This window comes from Opisthocomus hoazin, chromosome 3 (assembly GCF_030867145.1).
Source record: "Opisthocomus hoazin isolate bOpiHoa1 chromosome 3, bOpiHoa1.hap1, whole genome shotgun sequence".
NCBI classification, from domain to species: domain Eukaryota; kingdom Metazoa; phylum Chordata; class Aves; order Opisthocomiformes; family Opisthocomidae; genus Opisthocomus; species Opisthocomus hoazin.
In genome coordinates, this window is record NC_134416.1 from 105,850,638 (window position 1) to 105,872,589 (window position 21,952).

The 21,952-nt window shown below is 50.3% G+C and overlaps 1 protein-coding gene across 1 annotated transcript in view; it reads left to right on the plus strand.

Annotated features, from left to right (window-relative positions):
• Window positions 1-21,952, plus strand: part of TNFRSF11A (TNF receptor superfamily member 11a) — a 30,790-nt gene that overhangs the window by 3,801 nt on the left and 5,037 nt on the right. The window contains exons 2-9 of the mRNA XM_075417162.1: window positions 9,330-9,411; window positions 9,871-9,996; window positions 10,550-10,693; window positions 11,798-11,891; window positions 12,234-12,328; window positions 13,209-13,316; window positions 15,585-15,637; window positions 17,285-18,128. Coding sequence (XP_075273277.1) covers window positions 9,330-9,411; window positions 9,871-9,996; window positions 10,550-10,693; window positions 11,798-11,891; window positions 12,234-12,328; window positions 13,209-13,316; window positions 15,585-15,637; window positions 17,285-18,128 — 1,546 coding nt within the window. The remainder of the gene's footprint in view (window positions 1-9,329; window positions 9,412-9,870; window positions 9,997-10,549; window positions 10,694-11,797; window positions 11,892-12,233; window positions 12,329-13,208; window positions 13,317-15,584; window positions 15,638-17,284; window positions 18,129-21,952) is intronic.

Consider the following 21,952-nt stretch of genomic DNA (forward strand, 5'->3'; position numbering starts at 1 on the left):
GCAGATGGATTATCTGGCCCTGAGGATCTGTTTCTGTTGCCTGTTACTCCCAAGCAGCCCCACGCTCAGAAAAGCGCGATGTCATTTGACCGCTGTGCGAGAACCAGTGCAGACGGTAAAAGGGACGCGTGCGTAACTCTACAGCCTAGAAAATCATAAAAACCTCAAAGCATTGGCACTGCTACCTTAGCGCCATTCAGAGGAACCGTATTTGAGTCGCTCTGCTGTGTTTGTCCGTCTGTCCCTTGGAGTTCGAGTGATGGAAGGCCCTGCTGTAGGGACGCGACGGAAAGGTAACCCCTGTTGCGAGGCTGTCTTCCTCCTCCTCCTCTTCCCTGCCTGGATGACCGGATCTCCAGGAGGGCTTTGTGGTGGCCAGAGCCAGGAGGGTTCCTGCCGCCGCGTGCTGTGACCGCAGAATCCACACCTCCTTCCGTCCCACGCCCCGCGCTGCAAAGGCTGCTGGACCCATGGTGGTCGCTTCAGATACCAGTTTAGCTTACTGGAGATGGACAGTGGGGAGAAGAGGGAGGTGGAGATGTCTGGTTCATGGCACCCTCAGCTCCTTGCTTTCGGCGGAATCTCTCTGGCTGCTGCTGCAGCTGCTTTACGTGCGCGTCGGTTGGTGTTGCCGTGCGTGGGGAAGCAGCTGCTCGAAGCACGGCTCATTATTACCCATGGAAAACACGAGGGCAAATATTTGTGTGTTATAAATGCGATATAAAAATCGAGTGCTGTTTAACCAGGTTGCACTATGGACTCGGGTAGGCCTGGGTTTGTATAACGCAATAGCCTGCCTGACAGAACTTGCCCCTTTTTTATGACTTGCTCTCCTTTGAAGACGGTCCAGACTTCACCTAGCAGAGGAAGGACTGTTGCTGGGCCTCCGCGGGGCAGAGCAGCGATGGCTGGAAGCCGCAGGGTGGGCTGCGGACCCCGGGCGGTCCCCGTCATCTCGGCGCTGTGGCCGCGGGGTTTGGTGCGATGCTCCAGCTCTGGAGAAACGCAACTTTCCCGTTTTTTTCTCTGTCTGCGTGTCGCTGCAGCGTGCGGTTGCGTTTGTGACGTGCCAGGGGAGCGACGCTGACGAGCACCCAGCGCTCCGGGACGTCCTGGTTTTTGTGCCGTACCCACACAGCCACCTCGGCTGCTCTGCACCGTGCTCCCCTTGGGCACCTTTTTTGTTTGCTCTTTCAGGGCGTGAGTTCTTTGGGCCAAGGGCTTGGCTTTCTCCCGTGTTTGCGCAGCGCTTGGGATGTCGTGGGTGCAAACAGAGCCAGAGAGTCATCCATCACCGCAGGACGGAGAAGGGAGCGGATCCGTGTCCCCCCCCAGCCAGCTGCCATCATGCTGCAGCATCCGCCCCTCACCCTCATTCTCCAGGTCCTCTTCTGCCTGTTCCCCCACACCACTTGGCCAAATGCGTTCGCGGAGGCTCCGTGCCCCTTCCCGGCGATGTCTCTAATGGAGAGGCTGAGACCCGCAGCCTCCTCTCGGCTCTGCGGAACCCGCTGGCTGCTCCTCTCCTAAAATCTAGATAAAAGAGACCAGGAAAGGCTGTGTTTGGTAAAAGAGCCAAGCTGGAGGGTTTAATCCACCCTGCAGGAGCCAATTAGCCAAGGAGGGGGGGGGAAAGAAAAAAATGAGGTCATTCACCCTGACCACTTTGTGGCTACTCCAAAAGAAAAAAAAGTATATAGGGTCCGCTCAAGAATGACAAAGAACAACAGTTGTGACTGCAGATGGGTGCAGAATATATTTAGTCAGTGGTTAAAGTGGAGGGAAAAGAAAAAAAATCTTGTATGGAAAAAAAAATACTGTGAAGTTTTGTTAGGCAACCTATTAATCTGGAAGACAGATAGGGAAAAATGTGCTACTAGCTTCGTATGGAGTCCTAAAAATTGCTTATGTAGCACGCAAGGGAATCTATTTTGAGCATGTTATTTTGCCACAGCAAATAGTTTTGCCTTATGAGCATCATGTTCTTCAGTAGCTTTTCATTGTTCAGTAGCAAAGACAGAATCACAGAATCACAGAATGGTGGGGGCTGGAAGGGACCTCTGTGGGTCACCCAGTCCAACCCCCCTGCTGAAGCAGAGTCAAAGATGATTCCTTGAATCTGCTCTCACAGGAAAAAAAATTCTCCCCTGCAATGCCACATGTAGTAAAACAGGCTGCTTAAGGAAACGAGGCAAAGGCCGTTCGAATCAGGGAACGATATTTCCACTGACTTGCCTGGCCCACAGTCCCCAGCAGAGCTGGTTCCTTGTGGTGACACCTGAAGGGTAAATGAACAAATTCTCAGCCCAGTCCTGAGCCCTTTCATAAAGGCAGCGATTGCTTCATGGTGAAGGTGCAGATCCGATCACGCAGTTCTTACTGTACCTCACACCAAGGCAGAGCGGTCTGTGGGTGTTACGTGCATCCCTTCTACATGGCCGTCGTCCAAAGCAGGGGCTACAGCCCCACCACTACCCTTCTCATTTCTGCCTGCAGAGTGTTCAGTATTTGTTCCTTGTGCAATGCTAAAATCCAGGAGAAGGAAGCCAAAGCAGAGCGTCAGGTGGTGACAACTGGCTTCCCCTCTTTTCCACAAGCTTTCTTCTTCTCCCCGGCAGCTCAGCTAGAACTGCGGCGTCTTGCCGCACACCAGAAGAGATTGATACGTTATGCTCCACTCTGGTGGCATGCTGGAAGGAAAGAGTACATAAACATACAGATTTTTAGGCATGGCAAGTCCCCACTGAACTCCTTAATCTGGCATCCAGAAATAACCCAGCCCAAGAAATCTCCCATGATCATTTCTTCGTTAAGACTCAACTTCCAGCTTGATGAAGCATAGAAAAATAATCTGCTGAACTGAAGCGCGAGAGGAGTGCGCTCCACGTAAATGATTGTGTCTTTAGTGCCTTTTTATTGTTATTATTTTAATTAAGCATGAATGGGCGTAGAGGGTACTCATGGCGAGCACTGAGACCGTACCTGGAGTGGCGAGACCGCTCAGCTTCCCTGTGGAGCGCTGCTGCTGCGCCTGTTTTTAATCCAGAAGAGATTTGCCTTCGCAGACCCTTTCACAAGCACATCTAGGTAACGTCATTATTCTTCAGTTTTCATTTCTGCTTGTTATGGACTGTTGTCTTGCCGTCAAGCCTTTTTCTTAAATATTTTGGTGTAGTTGCCTTTTGGGTTTCTGCCCTCTGATGAATCTCTAAAATATTCTGCCTAGTGGCTATTAGTCTTTGAATTACTGTGGCGGGGAGAACACGTAGGTTAAAGCATGAGGTTTTGCATCAAAGTGCAGACCAAGCAGGCAACATGCAGATGCTACCGCCTGCCCAGTCGGTGAACACGTTAGGTGTACCCTACTTTGTACGAAGACGACTTTGCCTCCGAATGACAAACGCTGTGCCCGTGACGGTGAGCTCTCAGTCCACGGAGGAAAGCTGGCCGATCCACACGTTTGGCCGGCGGCCATTTCGGCCCCACCATCTATCACCTCCGTCATCTCCCGTCTGATCGACCTGAGGTTCCTGTCTGCCTTGCCCCCACCGCCCCGCTGGGAGAGCGGTCAGTGCGGCACTTCTCCTTCGCGTAGTCTGCCGGCTAGAAATAACTCTCGGTGGGTTGGAGATTGGTAAAAGAGCCAAGCTGGTCCTTCCCGTTGGCGAGGCAGCACCAGTTGCTCAGGTGTTTGCTTTTTGCTGCGTGCTAAAACAGAAGGGCAAGGGGGAATAGTCAGGATGGGGCTCTCAGCCCCGCTTGCCCGCTTCCAGGCTGCAAGATTTCTCTTGACGTCGTTATTCTGTTTTATCCCTTGTGTTCTTTCTGGCCTCCTCAGGTATTAAGGCTCTAGCAGGGTTTCAAGGTCTTATTTTTAAGAGTGAAAAAATATTTAGTTTTTAGCTGTTGCCGTTTCCCGGCTATATTCTGCCACGTGGTGGTAGTTCTGTGATGTGGTTTACTGGTCGCTGGAAAGTTGACATCACCAAAAGCATTTCATTCACAATCTAAGGTTTTTGTGATGAGTTACAGACCTGCAAGCGAAGAACCGGAATTGCACAGCTGTGACTTGTGCGCTGCTCTGATTGAATTTTTGTCAGTAGTGAAAACTCTCTATGAAGGGACTGTTGCAGTCGGCATCCGTGTGATTATGAATAAATCTTCAACGTAAAACTCCCCTTTCCCCTTGTAAACTCACAGTTGTAAAAATTTCCAGAGTCCTTCACTGAGTGCGTTACTGTTCTGTGCCTCAACAGAGTGTCTGGCAGCACCAGCCACGGAGCTGTACCCATCGAGAACCAGATTCTGGTTTTATTCTGAAATAGTTTTTTAGGCAAGGCTCCCAAAACTGGCAGTGAGCCGAAGGAATCTGGGTTTTGCTTAGTGACACAGCTGACCCAAGTCAGGTAGGAAGCTGGAGGGCTGCGAGCAGACCATTGGTGTGAGAGGAGAGCGAGTGGCTCGCATTCCAAGGAGAAAAATCAGCAGATGACTGCCGAGGCCATCCTAGCTGGGTAGCAGGGTGCTGTGCTTGCTGGGGCTACTTCAGATCGGGAAATGCTGGTAAAGCTCAATCCTCTCGACGAAGGCAAATAAAGCCCTGATTTCAGAAATTTTATAGTTCTACAGCAGGAAAGGCTAGGGACCTCAGAAGCAAGTGGGCTGGGCAAACTCAGGCTCCAAAGTATAAAGAACAAGCGGTGTGCAAGGCAGGACACACCACAGTTGGCTCTCCCATAGGTACGTTTGGTCTGCAATACTAAACTGAGAAAAAAAAATGTGCTTTGCTCAGTGAAATGATGACAGACGACTTGAATGCTCTCCAGAAACAACTGCACTGAGCAAGAAGGTGTCATCTTAAGATAGTTACCCCTTGACGTGTCCCTTTACATTTCAGTTTTTGCAAAACGAGGATTATCACTAATGAGCAATCCCCACTGAGGCCTCAGGTTCTCATTCAGAAGTGACATGGGAAAAAGACTGTGGAAACCCCCGAGCTTGTTCTTCCAGATTTTTTCTGTTAAAGGAAAGGGGCCCATGCAACTCTATCTTCGCTGAAATGTCCGTCTGAATATTCATCTGAGCAAGGAAGTAATTTTAGAATCCATGACACACAGCTTCTGCTGCCATCCGATTGCTCAACGGCACCAAGAATAAATATTTCCTTAAGCCTGGGGACAGGAATCTGAACGCTGCCGGTTCCCCCTTCAGAAGCACCTGTGTGTGTGTTTTTTCAAAGTCTGAGTAACACAGTGGTGCTTTGTAGCTCTGAGTCATCAAAGCTCTCCGACCCTACAAGCACACTCTTGCTTAGCGTCCTTTTCAACAAATGGAGGGGGGGGAAAAAAAAGAAAGAAGCCGAAAAGGCTGCCTGCAGCTTGACACCGAAAGGCAGTCCTCCTGCCAACCTCGAGGCGAGCATGCCTGTTTTTCCAGAGAAGGTGATGGTCCTGCCCATGTGCTTGAAGGTAAGCGGGTGTTGGCGTGCTTTACCGAACCGGATCCACCAAGCCCAGAGGAGGTTTGTCCTTCTTCCCCTGTCAGATATGCTTCTTCTGAGGTAATGGTTATCAAGCAGGAAAGACGACTTTTTTTTTAGGGACTGGTGCAAACTTGCGTGCTTCACACACTTTTCAAGTGAAAAATGACATTTACAGAGGGCACTTAGAGCTCTTTGAGGCACTCGTTTGCACGGGGTGGTGGTGTTCAATGAACAGCTTCAGCAATAGCGAGACCACTAAAGGAATAACCAGGCTGGGTTTTGACTGACTTAGTTGCTTCAGAGGAGGCTGACACCTTCGCATTCATCGAGGTCGCTTCACAGAATCACAGAATGGTCGGGGTTGGCAGGGACCTCTGTGGGTCACCCAGTCCAACCCCCTGCCGAAGCAGGGTCACCCAGAGCAGGCTGCACAGGACCTTGTTCAGGCGGGTCTGGAATATCTCCAGAGAAGGAGACTCCACAGCCTCCCTGGGCAGCCTGGGCCAGGGCTCCGTCACCCTCAGAGGGAAGAAGTTCTTCCTCATGTTCAGCTGGAGCTTCCTCTGCTTCAGTTTGTGCCCATTGCCCCTTGTCCTGTCACTGGGCACCACTGGAAAGAGTCTGGCCCCATCCTCCTGACACCCACCCTGCAGATATTTATAAGCATTTCTAAGGTCCCCTCTCAGCCTTCTCTTCTCCAGGCTGAACAAGCCCAGCTCCCTCAGCCTCTCCTCGTAGGGGAGATGTTCCAGTCCCCTCCTCATCCTCGTAGCCCTCCGCTGGACTCTCTCCAGCAGCTCAAGGCTTCTCTCCCTAGATAAGAACTCGGTGATACCCAGGTTACTCTGCCCCACGGGCCAGTGCCCGATGAGAGGAAGGATGTTCCAGGGGTTACGAGGTGAACTTGAGCCTTGGGAGACTTGGTCTGGTTTCCTGCCACCTCCGTAAAGCCAGCCGGCCTCCGGGTGCGAGTTCCTCATCTGCGAGACGAATCGCACTTCCCCGTCTCGGCAGGACGCCGTGGCGGGAATGCGCTGCTGGTGGGGAAGCGCCGGGTCGCTGTGCTTCCAGCGGCGTGAGGACCTGCCAGCCCCCAAGGGAAGCTGGGGCGCGGTTTGATGATGAGACACGCGCCGTCTCCCGGCAGAGGGTTAAAACGAGGGGTGACCTGACTTCAGTGGGGCTGTGTTAGCAAAAGGGCCCAAGCTCGCTGGGTCAGCTCCCACCCTGAGAAAACCCCGGGCTGGTTTTGTTTCCCTCCGTGTCCTCTCTCCCCTCAGCTTTCACTCTTGGCAGGTCCAGCCAGCAAACGCCAGGTTGAAATCCCTCGCCTTCGCGAGGAGGCTGGGCTCTCGTGGGCGTTCGTCAGCTCGTGGATGCCGAGAGCCCCGTCCTTACGTTGTGGAGCATTAAATCAAAGTGCTGCAGCTCTGTGAACGCTTTGGCTTGCGTGAAAAGGGGAAGGACGTGGTCGCAGCAGAGACTGCTTGTTGACATGGAGTGTAGGTCTATGCAGCTGTGAGCACGCCGTGGCAACAGCCCTCTTCATGCAGTAAAGCAGGGAGGTGTGAAATGATTTCCAAAAGGTAGGCAAGCAATTAGCCTCTGCGCCAGGGGATTGCTGCTTCTCCTCCGGCTGAGCTGTGATGCTCCGAAATTATTCCAGACCCTTTAGCTGAATGCACTCTAGCAGATTTGCATGTCCTTCCTTAAAAAGGATGACTTTGCCCTTGGTTGACACTTCAGTAATTTTTTAGTCTTTTCTTCTAAAGAGGAACTATCAAACTGGGGCAAACGAGGAAGAAGAGGACATTCTGTTACCAAAAGCGAGTGACTGGTCCTGTCATTGGTCTCATTGCTTTTGTTGCCTTTTTGGATGGCTGGGAATAGGGAATCGGTTGCTCAAGACGTTCCCTCCGCTGCTCAGTCCTGCAGCGTCGCTTCACCCCCAAGCAGCCCAGCTTTGTGCTTGAGCCGACGCTGCCTCGAGTGCGCGACAGAAAACGAGCTCCTCCGATGAGTGTGTTCAGGATTTCCCCTGGGACACTGAGCGACGTCGCTGCTCAGCTGCCAGGCTGGCCCGGCGTCCCCTTTCCTCGATGGCCTCTCGCCTTGCCAGCGCTGATCGTTACCCCGTGCGCCTCCCGGGAGGTGCAGCGCAAAGGCAAAACACAAATCTTCCTGCTGAAAAACACCTAGCCTAATCGCGAGAAGGGTACTGCTAAGGAGTGCAAAGAAAGACCCGGGGAAACAGGGAGACAACAGAAGATTTCCTGCAAGACTGGACTCTTCATTTGACCTGGGATTGATGTCCTGATAAAAGAACGGCTGAAAGGTGTTTATAAACACAGAAAATACCTTGACTCGAGGTACTCACTCTGTTCCATACACAGCTAGTGTGGTTTTGATGAACACAAGGTATGCACCAACCTATGGCTCAAACTCCAAGCCGAAAGGTGGTGTTTTAAAGAAAAATGTCGACATTTTTGGTTGTCTTGAAGTCACAAGACCCTTCCCAGTGTTAGAAGAGGACAAGGTGCTTAGGGAAAAATATTTTCTGTTTAAAGAGATTGCTGTTGCTGAAACTGTGAAAAGGATGAAAGAGGAGAAGTAAAGACTTGGAGGAAACAGGCTACCCAGGGAGGCTGTGGAGTCTCCTTCTCTGGAGATATTCCAGACCCGCCTGGACAAGGTCCTGTGCAGCCTGCTCTGGGTGACCCTGCTTGGGCAGGGGGTTGGACTGGGTGACCCACAGAGGTCCCTGCCAACCCCGACCATGCCGTGATTCTGTGAAACAAGAGGAGAATGCCAAGTAGAAGAATGGAAACCAGTATCAGTAGGCCCAGGGCTGTCATACGCTATTAGATGGCAAAAGCTCCCTTTAACCAACAGCAGAAGCTTTACTGCAGCTTTCTTCAAGCAAATGAGCTTTTAAGAACTGCATCCAATAAGGAAGGATTCCCTGCTGCGGGCCGGATTTTGAATCATCTATCACAAGATCAACAGCTGGTTGTAAGGTGTTGAGTTTGCCTGGAGGACCGCTGCCAGGGCGGCTGAGAGCCGGGGCACGACACGGGGCCCCATGAGGGCTAGAGGTGACACTGCTCCCCGCTTGGCAGATACCCTCTGGTGTAACAGTTTCAGGTGGTTTGTGGGCACGTTTTGTATTGGGTTTATTTTGGTTTGGTTTTTGAGAAGCAAAATGTTGTTGGCTTAATTTTATCACCTCGCTGGATGGCTGCCTCAGTTCCATGAGACCGTCTCTGCAGGACACAATGGGAGCCATAAAAAGCTGCAAAAGTGAAGTCCAACATTTTCTGGGGCTAGCCGGGAGTATTGTGTATCCCAGCAGGAAGCTGGGAACTTCTTCTTTTTCAGCGTTGTAAATCGCTCACCTTACTTGTTTGCGTAACGCTATGTATTAAAGCTGTCACTTGCTCAGGTCTTGGTCAGAGGCCGTATCTGTGGAAGAGACTACAGAAGTATCTCTGTGCCAATTTTATTTTCTTTACAATTGTTGTAAAGTCACGGATTTCAAATAATAGAGTACTGTAAGAAAAGGTTATACAGCAGGCCAAAAGTTCATGACAAATTGCACGTTTGTGGTATTTATTTATCACCTGGCTGTATTACAAGTCCCTGTGTGTACGGCATCAAGTACATATTCTTAGCATGTCCACAAAGCGCCTTTGAAGTCATAAATGTTGCGTAATTTTTACTGCTTAGCTATCCAAAAGGCTACACGGAAGAAAAGTTTTCCTCTTCTCTGCCGGCACTGTGACTTGGTAGGTCTGAAGCTCTCCAGGTCTATTGGTTCTCATGTCTTCTCTCTCCTTCTCTGCTCCAGTTGTCACTACAAATCACTCCACCGTGTGAAAGCGAGCAACACTATGAGTACTCTGGACGGTGCTGCACAAAGTGTGAGCCAGGTATGTGAGCACTGGCCTGTGCTGGCCACGTAGCTGAAAAGCTCCTGAGAAACAGCTTTGTGGGTCAGTAAGGCAGCTTGCCCTGGTGACTCTGCTAATCTATTGGCACGTAGCCTCGCAGGTGCATGATTTCAGGCTTGTGAATGCCTTCTAGTGTGGGAGGGGTCCTGCTGACCTCAGCAAAAGCCGTAGCAGCTATTTTGTTGGGATAGCACCATACCACCACGGGAGACAGAAAGCCGCTTGACCCTCGTGCGCGTAGATAGGACTGCTCCCAGGCCGCGAGCTTCACGGGTGATTCAGTGCCACGCTAGATGGGGGCCAGGCCGAGGAACGGAGAAGGTGGCAGGAAGAAATGATTGTCCAGCAGTGTTAGCCCAACCTGTGATTTTCCCTAAGCTCCTTAGACAGCTGGTGTGCAACTTGCGAATGACCTGCTTGTCCTTCTCTCTTTTGCAGGAAAGTATATGTCTGCTAGATGCACCGGTACTTCTGATAGCGTGTGCCAGCCATGTGGCCCAAACGAGTATATGGATGTCTGGAATGAAGAAGATAAATGTTTGCTACATAAAATATGTGATCAAGGTGAGTTGTTCATACTGAAGAACCTGTTAATCCAAATTAGTGAAGCACGAAGATGGGAAAGTGGATCCAGGGAAGTTGCTTTGTTCGGATGCCCGGCACTGGAGGCGGGGCCTGCAGAAGAGCCTGGCAGAGAGGGATGTCCCCATACAGCAGAGATTCTGCGGGGTGCTGAGCACCGTGCCCGTAGTCTCCATGCTGCTGATAATCATTATCTTCACTGGGGCCATTTGCTTCTGTTGGCTGGATCTTAAAGGTTGTCCTTTGGCTCAAGCACATGGTGCGTTCACTTCCCCTAACCCGTTTGTGTCACCCTTGCAAAAGCTCTGTTTATCTTCTGCAGCAGCTACAAGGAAAAGTATTCCTCAGGAGTGTGGTCAGTGAGGACCTCCATGCTGGTCAAGGGTGTCCCATGCTTCTTGAGAGATAACATTTCCTCTAACATGAATGGTTTTGCATCTGGCATTCAAGCAAAGCAAATTGGTAGAACAGGAGGCTCATAAACTTGAGGCTTATTCTCTGGCAGATGTTTACTGCCATCTGCTTCCTCTTTTAGGGAAGGCTTTGAGAGAAGTGAACCCCGGGAACAGCACGTTCCAGCGGCAGTGTGCTTGTACCATGGGCTACCACTGGAACGACGACTGCGACTGCTGTCAGCGAAATACCATCTGTGCTCCCGGATTCGGAGCTGAGCATCCTGGTAAGACAGAGAAAGGGGACGTACGAAGTGAAATGTCCAGCTCAGGCCAACAGGATGAGGCCGGCATCGTGAGGGTGGTGACGTTAGAGGATACTTTGGACTCTCAGATGGCTGTCAACAGGAGATGCGTATCTGAGTTATCATTACTACTGCGTATAACTGTCCTGGGCTACTTGCATTTGGAAGTTTAAATAGCATCTTGGGTCAAGTGACTTTTGCAAGATATCACGTGGACATGGCAATAGTCACAAGGTGTTCAGTGCGTTTCTAACATTTGCTGAGGCGTCTGACTCCGAGTCACTAGGACATGCTCCAGTATTCCGAGAGGTGGTCCGTTGGGGATCGTTGCTGAGGTGGAGTTTGAAATCAGTTTTTGTCCAATGACTTTGCCATTTTATAATGTTATAGGCAAGTTAAAAGTGATTAGCACCTTTCAGGCAGTGCAAACACTCTTTGGTTTAGATGATTTGTAATGCAAAGATTTATTACGGACATTTAATTTTGTCCTAAGTCTGCTCAAAACAAATGGCGGGTGTTTTGTGGGTGGAAAATAGAGACAGTCAAGCTCAGAGTTGTAACGAACCCTGGGAGAAGCTGCGCCAAGCACGAGGAACCCCAAAAAGCAGCACGTAATAGAGTAAGGGAGGACGAAATGCTGCATAGGCCTGGAACACAGTGGTGCCAGTTTTTCTGGAGTTTATCGAATCCTGATACAGCGTTTTGTTTCCTGTGGCTTCATGGAATTAACAACAGCAGTTCGCGTTGCTGTCCGTGGCAGAGCATCGCCACAAGGAAGTTAATGGAAGGGTGTAAGAGCTGTGTGTTATTTTACAATAACTGCAAAAGGCTCCTGGTGATTTCTCATTTTGAACCTGTAGATAAGCGCTCAGGTGAGACTAGCGTACTTTTTTCTGCTTACGTGTGACCGTTGCTCTGATGTAATCGAAGACCCTTCTCTCTTCAGAGAAGCTTCTGGGGTGAGGGGAGCGGAGCAGGGGTATGGGGAGCATAGTCACCTTCCCCTTACCTGAAAGCAACCAGTGGAAGCTCAGCTAGGAGTGTCTTGTGTTTTGTATATATTTTTTCTTCCTTTACTACACACAGTGCAACAAGACAAGGACACGATGTGTACACCATGTCCCAGAGGCTACTTCTCGAAGGTCGCTTCATCCACCGACAAGTGTAAATCCTGGACCAAGTAAGTCCCTGTATTTTGCAAAAGGACTACGCCACAAGGCAGGGAGAAGCTTGGGCGAAAGCATTTTTCAGCGGGGTGTTTCAGACTCTCTGCAGAGCGCACAGAGCACTCTCACACTGGAGCTTGAATTCTTCCTAGGGGGGGAAGCAAGAGAGAAGAGCAGTAACGACAGAACTGCTAGGCTAACACAGCTGAAGATAAAGAATGTATATGAGCTTCTCAATGGTGGGGAAATGCAGGATAAATGTTGTACGTTACAGGAGAAAGTACTGCTCTGCTAAGTGTAGGAGCCATGACAAGCTCCCTCTTTGAGAACCTAGCCTCTTTGTCTTTCTTTTTCAGCTGTACAGCTCTAGGAATGGTAGAAACCGTGCCTGGGACGGACAAGTCAGATGCAGTTTGTGCCGAACGGAAGGTGCCTGAGCCATCGGAAGATGGTATGTGTCCTCACACAAAGTATCTGTTAGAAAGCACCAGGGAGGAGGAGCGATGGGTTTGCTAGGGTCTTTGGCTGGCTTAACTCCACTCCCATTGCGGGTGACTCCAGGGGGAGCAGCTGCAGACCAACACAGTGCTCTTGGAAACTCCCACCTTTAAAGATTACCTGAAGCCTGGCAGCTCCAGGGCCCGTGTCCATTACTAACCAGAGCTTTACACCTCCCACTGAAACTGCATGGCAGGCAGCATTGCTGTCATACCTGTGACCTCCGTCACATTTACAGCTCTTTCATTTGTTCAGCCTGCTGATTTCCAGACACAAATTATCTGTATGAAGGCTAGCAGCATCTCCTCATGCTTCTTTTACAGCAGTGGGTACAGTCACAGCTGAACACAGCTCTCCCTTCTTGCCCACTGCCCATTTCGCTCTCCAGTGGGGTTATGGTGCCAGGGAGGCTGCTTGCCTGGCATGCAGTGATGCTTCATAACCTGAGATAAAGGACAAATTTTGCCAGCTGGAGTCTACCATCTCCATAAGGGCTATGTCCCCCGTCCCCTGAGGCAGAGCAAGCCCAGCCCATGGGCTGCTGGCACCTTGCAAGGGGACTTTCAGAGGAACATGACTCGATCCCACATCTCTGAGACACCAAGACTCTGGTTTTTATGGAGGTGGCTCAGTATCAGGTAGACTCAGTAAGGCTGCGTGTCACAGAACTGCATGAGTGCTAGAGCCGTTGTCCTTATTACAGAAACTGAAAATCAAGTAGGAAGGGAAAAAACCCACGTCTCCTGTGGAAAAACAGGTCAAACGAGCGAGGGTTGTCATACTGCTGAGTACAGGCTGCATGCTGATGGCACTATCTTTTTGACATCCTGCAGGAACAAACAGGATCTTATACGTGTTGATCGTCGTCTTGTTTTTTGTGGCACTAGTTGGCATTGTCATCTTCATTGTATACTACAAGAACAAGGGAAAAAAGCTGACAGGTACGTGATCGCTAATGATACGTGTGGACGTGACAACTGCATGGCGCTCTGATTTAATGGGTAACCACCAGGTTAAGAAATTCAGGAGTGATTTTGGATGTTCTGTGCTATCCCTTAGATCTGTCCATATGGAAATGCTTTATCTTAGATCTGTCCATATGGATATGCTCTCTACAACTACGTGAAAGGAGGTTGTAGTGAGGCAGGTATTGGTCCCTTCACCAAGGTAACTAGGGATGCCTCAAGTTGCATCACGGGGGATTTAGATTCGATTTTAGCAGAAATGTCTTTACTGAAGGAGTGGTCAGGCATTGGAAGAGGCTGCCCAGGGAAGTGGTGGAGTCACCATCCCTGGAGGTTTTCAAAAAAAAGCACTTCAGGACACTGGTTAGCTAATGGCACTTCAGGACTAGATATGGCACTTCAGGACATTGGTTAGCCGTCATGGTGGTGTTGGGTGGATGGTTGGACTGGATGATCTTAGAGGTCTTTTTCAGCCTTAATGATTCTATGATCTAGCACAAAGCCAAGCTTCAAATCCCTTTCCTCTAGGCAGGGAGCGTATTACGCTTACGCATACTGCCCATGGGCTGGCATCCTCCTGCAGCCCTGCCCATGGGGTGACCACCTTCGGGGCGGTCGCAGCCGCTGTGTGGATGGAGGAGGGCTGGGGCTGGGGGCTTTTATAGCAGCACGGCTGCTCTGCGCAGATCCCGTCGCCAAGGGGAAGCAGGGGATGACCCAGGGGGGCTTTCACCACCTCCTGTCTCCTTCCCCGCGCTTTGCCTCCTCCCCTGAAACCTGCATCTGGACAGGTTAAAGTAGGGACTTCAAGACAAAGGCCTGATTTGTATTCGAAAACACAACGGAGGCAATGATTTTAGCTGAAGGCCAAAGTTCTGGTGAGGTGTGGAAGAAACTCTAGAAGGAAACAGCATAAACAGTAAAAGCAGAAAAGTAGAAAAATTCTAGCAAAGGCATACAGGATAACAGTGGGGCACTGAATATGTTACAAATACAATGGAAATACCTTCAACAGTTACTCAGCTCTGTGTTAAGCCCTGGATCTCCTTAGCTGGGAGTTAGGACATACCCATATTAATCTGTTCATTTTTTATTTTCTCCCCCTGCACATGGAAAGCTTTTCCTAGTGTAGTTTTTCCATCATCTCCTTTCCCAAGCCCTAGCAATTTATGAAATGTTTCGGGAGCAGTGGAAGGGAAGACAGCAGCCTTCTCTTGTAAAGTATATTTCAGCCCGCATTTTAGAAATAGGCTGCCTCTGCCACACTAAACACGGGTTGTGCTAAATCTGGAATTCCTGGGATGGGCTGGAGGAAATGGTGACTCTCCTGGCTAACCAAATACTTTGGACGCAAAGCAGGTTAGGTGGGAATGCTCTTCATATAACACTCCTACTGCCTTGCTGCTCTGCAGTGACAGTCCTTCATTGCCTTTGCGTGGTAAATCGTGCTAGCTGGAGCCCCTGAGACGTGCAGGCTCAGGGAGAAGCTCTGCTGGCTTGAGGGGGGACTGATGGTAAATGTGCTCAGCATCAGAGGAACAGAGTCATCGATGGGAACCAGCAGTGGCTGCAGATGTATCTTCAGCCATACAAAACCAGCAGAAGTTTCAAACGCACATGAGACCTCAGCCCTACAAAATCTCCTGGAAGTATGAATAGAAAACAAGAAGAATTGCTAACTCTACTCAGTGGTGGTCTTTACCATAAAGCATCGTTGGACTTCAAGCTTTTCCTTGGGACATACCCCGATTAAGTGGATTTCCCCATGAAGTACACCCCGACTAGGTGGAATACGCTGTGTTTGAGCCTGCCATCCCGTGGTTTCAGTGGCTTACCCTCTGCTCTCCAGGCTGCTCACCCCCAGTCCGAGAAGGGCCTTTGGGCCATGCATGTGACTTCTCTTGAAACAGACGGTACGGCTGCAAGCGGGCCACTATCGGGCCAGTCATAGCTCGGTGTGACATATGACCAGGAAAGAAACCCCATTTGATGTGGAACACAGTTTAACCGTGGTCTATTTTAGGAGCTTGGAAACATTTGTTCCACAGAAATATATCCCTGTTCCAGTTACAACGAATCCTCAGCTAGACCGACGCTGGGACGCTTGAGCAGTCAGTAAAAACAGTCTCGCTGGTTTTCATTTAATATGATATTGCGGGTTGTGAATGCCTGTGGGTGTTTAGGTCTGCGGCTAACTTCAGTGCCTGCTACATGTTACAGCTCCTCTTTTTGTTTTCCCTGCAGCAGACCTACAGAATTGGGCTAACGAAGTGTGCAGCCAAATAAAAGGAACAAAGGTAAAGTCAAAGACGCTAGCATTTTCTCTTTGTTTTGTGTTTTCCTCGTGGCATTCCTCACGCCCCTCCTGAAGCAGACTCCACGTTGATATTTGGCTAGAAAACAAGTTTTGAGTTCCTCAAAAAATGCTTGCAGCTTTGGCTTTTTCAGTCTGGTTTTCTGTAAATGTGAGGCGTATGAAATCACCATTCTCAAATAGCTTCTGAACCTGCTCTCTGGTTTCAGCCAGTTTTAACAGTGCTGAAATTCTCCGTGATGATTAAATATTTATAAGGAGAAAGCTAAACATGAGCCCACCAGTTGCTGAACACCTGAGACTGCCTAGGAGAGAGCCTTTCTAAACCCTAAGAGCAGGAACAGCTTAGTTGAGTTTGCACCTTTTTACATACCAGAGTCCTCACAGGGGAGAAACCTGGATTTGAGGCAATGCCAAGAATGCCAAACACGCAAGGCATTAAGCAGAGAGCCATCAGGTGAAGAAAAAGTGGGGCTGAGACCACTTACTTCTATTGCTCGAAGAAATCCCTCTTGAAAGTAAGGTCTTCCATGAGGTTTAGCTCCGGAACAGCCTCAGATCCCAAGCTTGAAACACCTAGATAGGGGCACAGGTTCACGTTGATGTGCACTGCCTGCTTCACACCGTGGACATGGACTGAGGTGCACGGTCTCCTCACGTCCCTATCTAGGAGCTCTGTCTAGCTTCGCTGTTGAAAGACTCAAATCCCAGTGCCACAGAAAAAAACCAACCAAAAAAACAAACCCACCTTTTTGAGCAGGCAGTTCCTCTTTTGTCTCACAGGCCTTCATGCAAGCTCCTGCACTGGCAGCTGCTCAGATCCTCCGGGACGGAGGAGTGAATCAACAGCAATTAGCGGCTGGGAGCATTTACACTCTTCTCCATCCTGGAAGATCTGAACAGGGGGTAGAAATGAAAGGTAGCAGTTCCCAAATACCCATCATTACAGCGCAACTTGCAGGAACTGGAGGGAACCCTCAAAGTATTTCCCACCCCCTTTTTGTGGAGCTGCGACCAAAAATACAGCTTTACTTTGACAAGTACTGGCACCATGATGTCATGGTCCTTTGCATTTGTTGTCCTGACATTTTCCAGGTTAAAGCAACCTTGCCCACATGCCTTTTTTTTGTTTTTTTCCTAGCCTATCTTGGGCTCTCTGAATCAAGCCAGTTTCTTCTTTCAATCATTACTAATAAAGGTTCTACTCCCAGTAAGGCCTTCACAGATCAACTGTCCTTCAGACATGTAGATGATCTGGGGGGTTTCCAAACCTTATAAGTAGTTAGGTAGGTCTTACTGATGGCCCATAAGGAACAGCAGAATCCAGCGGCTCTTGTAGATTTATGAAGTCTCACGTGCCTTCTTAAGAACCAGGAATAGTTCTCTCCCAAAATTAAATGTTATTGCCCTCCAGGCCTCCAGATTTTTTCCTGAGCAGCCGCTGAACCCAGCATCAATGGTCACAGTTTCACAACAGAATTGCACTTCAACACCCAAACACAACGATGCTGCTCAACCTCAGCAGCTCCAGCTGAGGGAGAACTGAGATCTGCCTGTTCCTGCTTCGTCTAGAAAATAAACTTCTGCTGACCTGTTTATTAAACGCGTTTTTCTTTTGGCTTTCTTTCAGGAGCCCCCAAGGGACGCATTTATTACTGTGAACACCACGAGCGCTGCTGTCCCGCAGAGCTCTGAAGGCGTGTGTCTCCTGGACCCTGCCGGTGCTCCTGCCCCTGGAAACTCGTGCTGCACCGGTGGTCACGCTCCTTGCCGGAACGGGAGCCCCAGCACGGCGCCGTGCGAGGCGGGAGGGAGCCTCCAGGAGTTTTCTGTGGTAACTGAGACTGACGATGCCCATTTCCCACCAGATCCCACAGAAGATGAATACACGGATAAGGATCTCAATACCACCGATTATTTATCTTTGCTGAGCCCGACCACCAGTAAAACCACGTCGTCGTTTTCAGAACCAATGGAGGCAGGGGAGAACGATAGCTTAAATCAGTACTTTTCAGGGATCGGGAGCACAGAGGACGTGTCGGTCTCTCAAGGCTCTCACCCTTCCTCCAACAGGGATGGGGCGTGTGCTGCCACGGACAGACTTCTTCAGAAATCTTGCCAACGTGGCCACAGTTGTCTGAAGGAAACGGGCAGCAAAGACACAGGTCATTTTGCAACGAACGATGACTCAGAAAAGATCTGCGTGAGGTGTGGCATTTCGTACAGGGAATCTCCCAGAAAGTGGAGCAAACCCTGCTGCGCTGCGGCTGGCGGTGCCTCCACCTCCCCAGAAACTGGCTCCAATGCACAGTGCACCTGTGGCTTGAATCTTCTCTCTGCTGGTCAGAGCACTCTAGCAAGTGAGCGTGGTACGGAGGATGCGTCTTCAGATACTACCAACGTGAAGCACCAGAACACAAACAGAAGCGCTTCAGGGACGAACAGCAGCACTTCAGACCTCCCTCCAGCAGCTGGTAAGCGCTCTAGGCTTGACCCGTGCACAGTCGTATAGGATTGTTTTCTGTGCCAGCTCAGTTTTATTCACAGGGTCTGATTTAGGAGAAGAGGAGAAGAATAAAATGATGCCTTTTCACTTCAGTGCCCTGAAGCTAACAGGAAAAACGAAACTGAAATAGTAAGGCCGTTTGGTTCGCAGTGAATTGAGTGAATTGTGCAAAGAGGGTGAGCACTGTGAGGGACCGTTGTCCTGCCCGGATCAAACCAGCAATGCAGAACCCATCTTCTGCCTGTCACTGTAAAGGCCAGGCAATTCTGTTACTGAAGTATTTTGGTGACAGCAGGTGTGAGTACTGGAGAAAACTTATCAGGAGGAGAGTATAGGGACGAAGATGAAGAGTTAGAATGTGCCCTCAGCAAGTTTGCTGATGACACCAAACTGGGAGGTGTGGTAGATACACCAGAAGGCTGTGCTGCCATTCAGCGTGACCTGGATAGGCTGGAAAGCTGGGCAGAGAGGAACCTGATGAGGTTCAACAAAGCCAAATGCAGGGTCCTGCACCTGGGGAGGAACAACCCCATGCACCAGTACAGGCTTGGGGTGGACCTGCTGGAGAGCAGCTCTGCAGAGAGGGACCTGGGTGTCCTGGGGGACGACAGGTTGACCATGAGCCAGCAGTGTGCCCTGGCTGCCAAGAAAGCCAATGGGATCATGGGGTGCATCAAGAAGAGTGTGGCCAGCAGGACGAGGGAGGTTCTCCTCCCCCTCTACACTGCCCTAGTGAGGCCTTATCTAGAGTACTGTGTCCAGTTCTGGGCTCCCCAGTTCAAGAAGGATGAAGAGCTACTGGAGATAGTCCAGCGGAGGGCTACGAGGATGATGAGGGGACTGGAACATCTCTCCTACGAGGAGAAGTTGAGGGAGCTGGGCTTGTTCAGCCTGAAGAAGAGAAGGCTGAGAGAGGACCTTATAAATGCTTATAAATATCTGCAGGGTGGGGGTCAGGAGGATGGGGCCAAGCTCTTTTCAGTGGTGCCCAGTGACAGGACAAGGGGCAATGGGCACAAACTGAAGCACAGGAAGCTCCAGCTGAACACGAGGAAGAACTTCTTCCCTCTGAGGGTGATGGAGCCCTGGCCCAGGCTGCCCAGGGAGGTTGTGGAGTCTCCTTCTCTGGAGATATTCCAGACCCGCCTGGACAAGGTCCTGTGCAGCCTGCTGTAGGTGACCCTGCTTCGGCAGGGGGTTGGGCTGGGTGACCCACAGAGGTCCCTTCCAACCCCTACTATTCTGTGATTCTGTGATTCTGTGACCTAGAGGCTGAGTCAAGAAAGGATGCGTAACACTCAGACAATTTTCCATTCAGCAGTCTGCATGCACATTTTTGCCATTGGGTTGAAGTCTGGTTACATTTACACGGCGGCCAGCGAAACTCCAGCTGGAGCTGTCACCTGGTGGGCACGATTGGGTCTAAGAGATTACGTTCATTTTTTTTGTTTGTTTTAATTTGCTAGGATAGAAGCGTTCACCTAAAAATAATTTCATACAGAATCACAGAATAGTAGGGGTTGGAAGGGACCTCTGTTGGTCATCTAGTCCAACCCCTCTGCCGAAGCAGGGTCACCTACAGCAGGCTGCACAGATACAGACATTGTTTCTCCATACACAAGTGCTCTGTCCTCCAAACAACTCTGAAACACTGTCGCCAGTTTACTAATTGAGTAAATATATGGAAATTGTCAAATGAAAGCAGTGGGAAAAAAAATCTCTGAAGCAAAACTAGCAGAAGGGAAGTTATAAGCCTTTTCTGGATAAAACCTTCCTCCCTCAGACTTGTTTTCAGTATAGAAGTCTGCAATCTGCCTGTCATGTGTTATTAGTCATTTTAGATTATAATCTCTTAAAGGCAGATGCTCTATTTTTATTTGTGTCGATGCACTGCCAAGGATGAGGAGACCTTCGTTTTGACCGGGGCAGAAGTATCACTGTGATACACACCGCAGGCGTAAGCAGCTGCCCTTCTGTAAAACCACGTTGTGCCTTAAAGTTTCATGCCGAGACAATTCTTGTCAGTCTGCCCAAGCCCAAAAGCAGCGGTTTTGAAGGCCCTTTCCCTCTCAACACGCACGCCGTGTGGGAATCGGAAAGCGCGTAGCGTTCCATCTGAGAGCTTCAGAGCTTCATCTTTCTGCTGCTTCGGTTTCCTGAAATCCTGACACAGTTTCACTGCCTGGTCTGTACAAAATTCAGCAGTAGTAAAGAGAACACAGATTATTTTTGTTGTTGTTGTTATTGGAAGGTGGCTGAGGTACCACTGAAAGTCAAGTCATATTTGGCGCTGCAGAAGTGCTGCTTTTCTTCCTAAATCGATCGCAAAGAGGAAGAGAAAATATTAAGGAACCGTTAGGCAAACGGGAGAGCTTGGATTTAAGCGACGTGCTAGAAAGTGCCATCTTACATCTGCAGCACAGTTCTTTGTAGGGGATTTTAATTGTGCCTGTGCATGCTGCAGTGCCATCTGGTGAAACCTGAGCACGGATACAGCGTTCCTCCTTCGCCGTTTTTCAGGCAGGGCTGCCGGCAGGTACTGACTGAGCTGTGGGCACTACGAGAGCACGGCTCCGTTAATCTGTAGGTCAAGGGGCTTGAGGGCCGAGGTTTTCTTCTGTCCACAGAATGGCCGTGCCCCGCTGGTGACACCTGAGGTGTCCAGCGGAGGGCTACGAGGATGGTGAGGGGGCTGGAGCATCTCTCCTGCAAGGAGAGGCTGAGGGAGCTGGGCTTGTTCAGCCTGGAGAAGAGAAGGCTGAGAGGGGACCTAATAAATGCTTACAAATATCTGCAGGGTGGGGGTCAGGAGGACAGGGCCAGACTCTTTCCAGTGGTGCCCAGCGACAGGACAAGGGGCAACGGGCACAAACTGAAGCAGAGGAAGCTCCAGCTGAACACGAGGAAGAACTTCTTCCCTCTGAGGGTGACGGAGCCCTGGCCCAGGCTGCCCAGGGAGGTTGTGGAGTCTCCTTCTCTGGAGATATTCCAGCGCCGCCTGGACAAGGTCCTGTGCAGCCTGCTCTGGGTGACCCTGCTTGGGCAGGGGGTTGGGCTGGGTGACCCACAGAGGGCCCTTCCAACCCCGACCATGCTGTGATTCTGTGAGGACCGAGATGGGGCTTAGCCTTAGCTTCCACACTGAAGCACCCCAGCCACGCTGGGGCTGCACGTGGAGCTGCGATGGCAGCGGTCATTCTGCTGGGCCTTGTGAAGTGCCCAGATGGAATAAATATCTGTGCGAAATAGCTTTCTGTGAAGCCTCTCAAAGCAACCGAAGCCACCAGGCTTTGCGCAGAGTTACGCTAAGACAGAACGGTACTAAAGAGGGTGGATGAAAAATGGGAAGAAAAAGGCCGTGGGTAATTCCTTGAAGCTTCGGTTTTCGTTTCCTAACACTCAAAATGACACCAGAAATTGCAGACTCCGTCCCTGCTGTGAAACAACCCCAGAGGCCCAAAGTAAACCTCTGGATGGGTGCCGCTTACAGGGGTCACCACCAGAGATGGAGGTCAGCCTTCAAGCGCTCTTTCAAGCCCCCCAAACCCAGAGGCAGTCAGAACGTGAAGCGTGGGTTCCTGACCTCCTCCAGGCACGTGCAGGGCTGCAGCGTCAAGCGTGAGCGTGCGAAGCCTTGGGTGGCTCACCATTAGGAGAGGTTTTGCAGAGCTCTTCGCTTCCAGATCGAAACCAGCCCGGTTCGGCAGTGACAAACAGTTCTTACCTCCTAGAGGCCATTGGGTGGCTCACACTAAATTAATCACCCGTGTTGTTCCGGTTCTTAGTGAATAA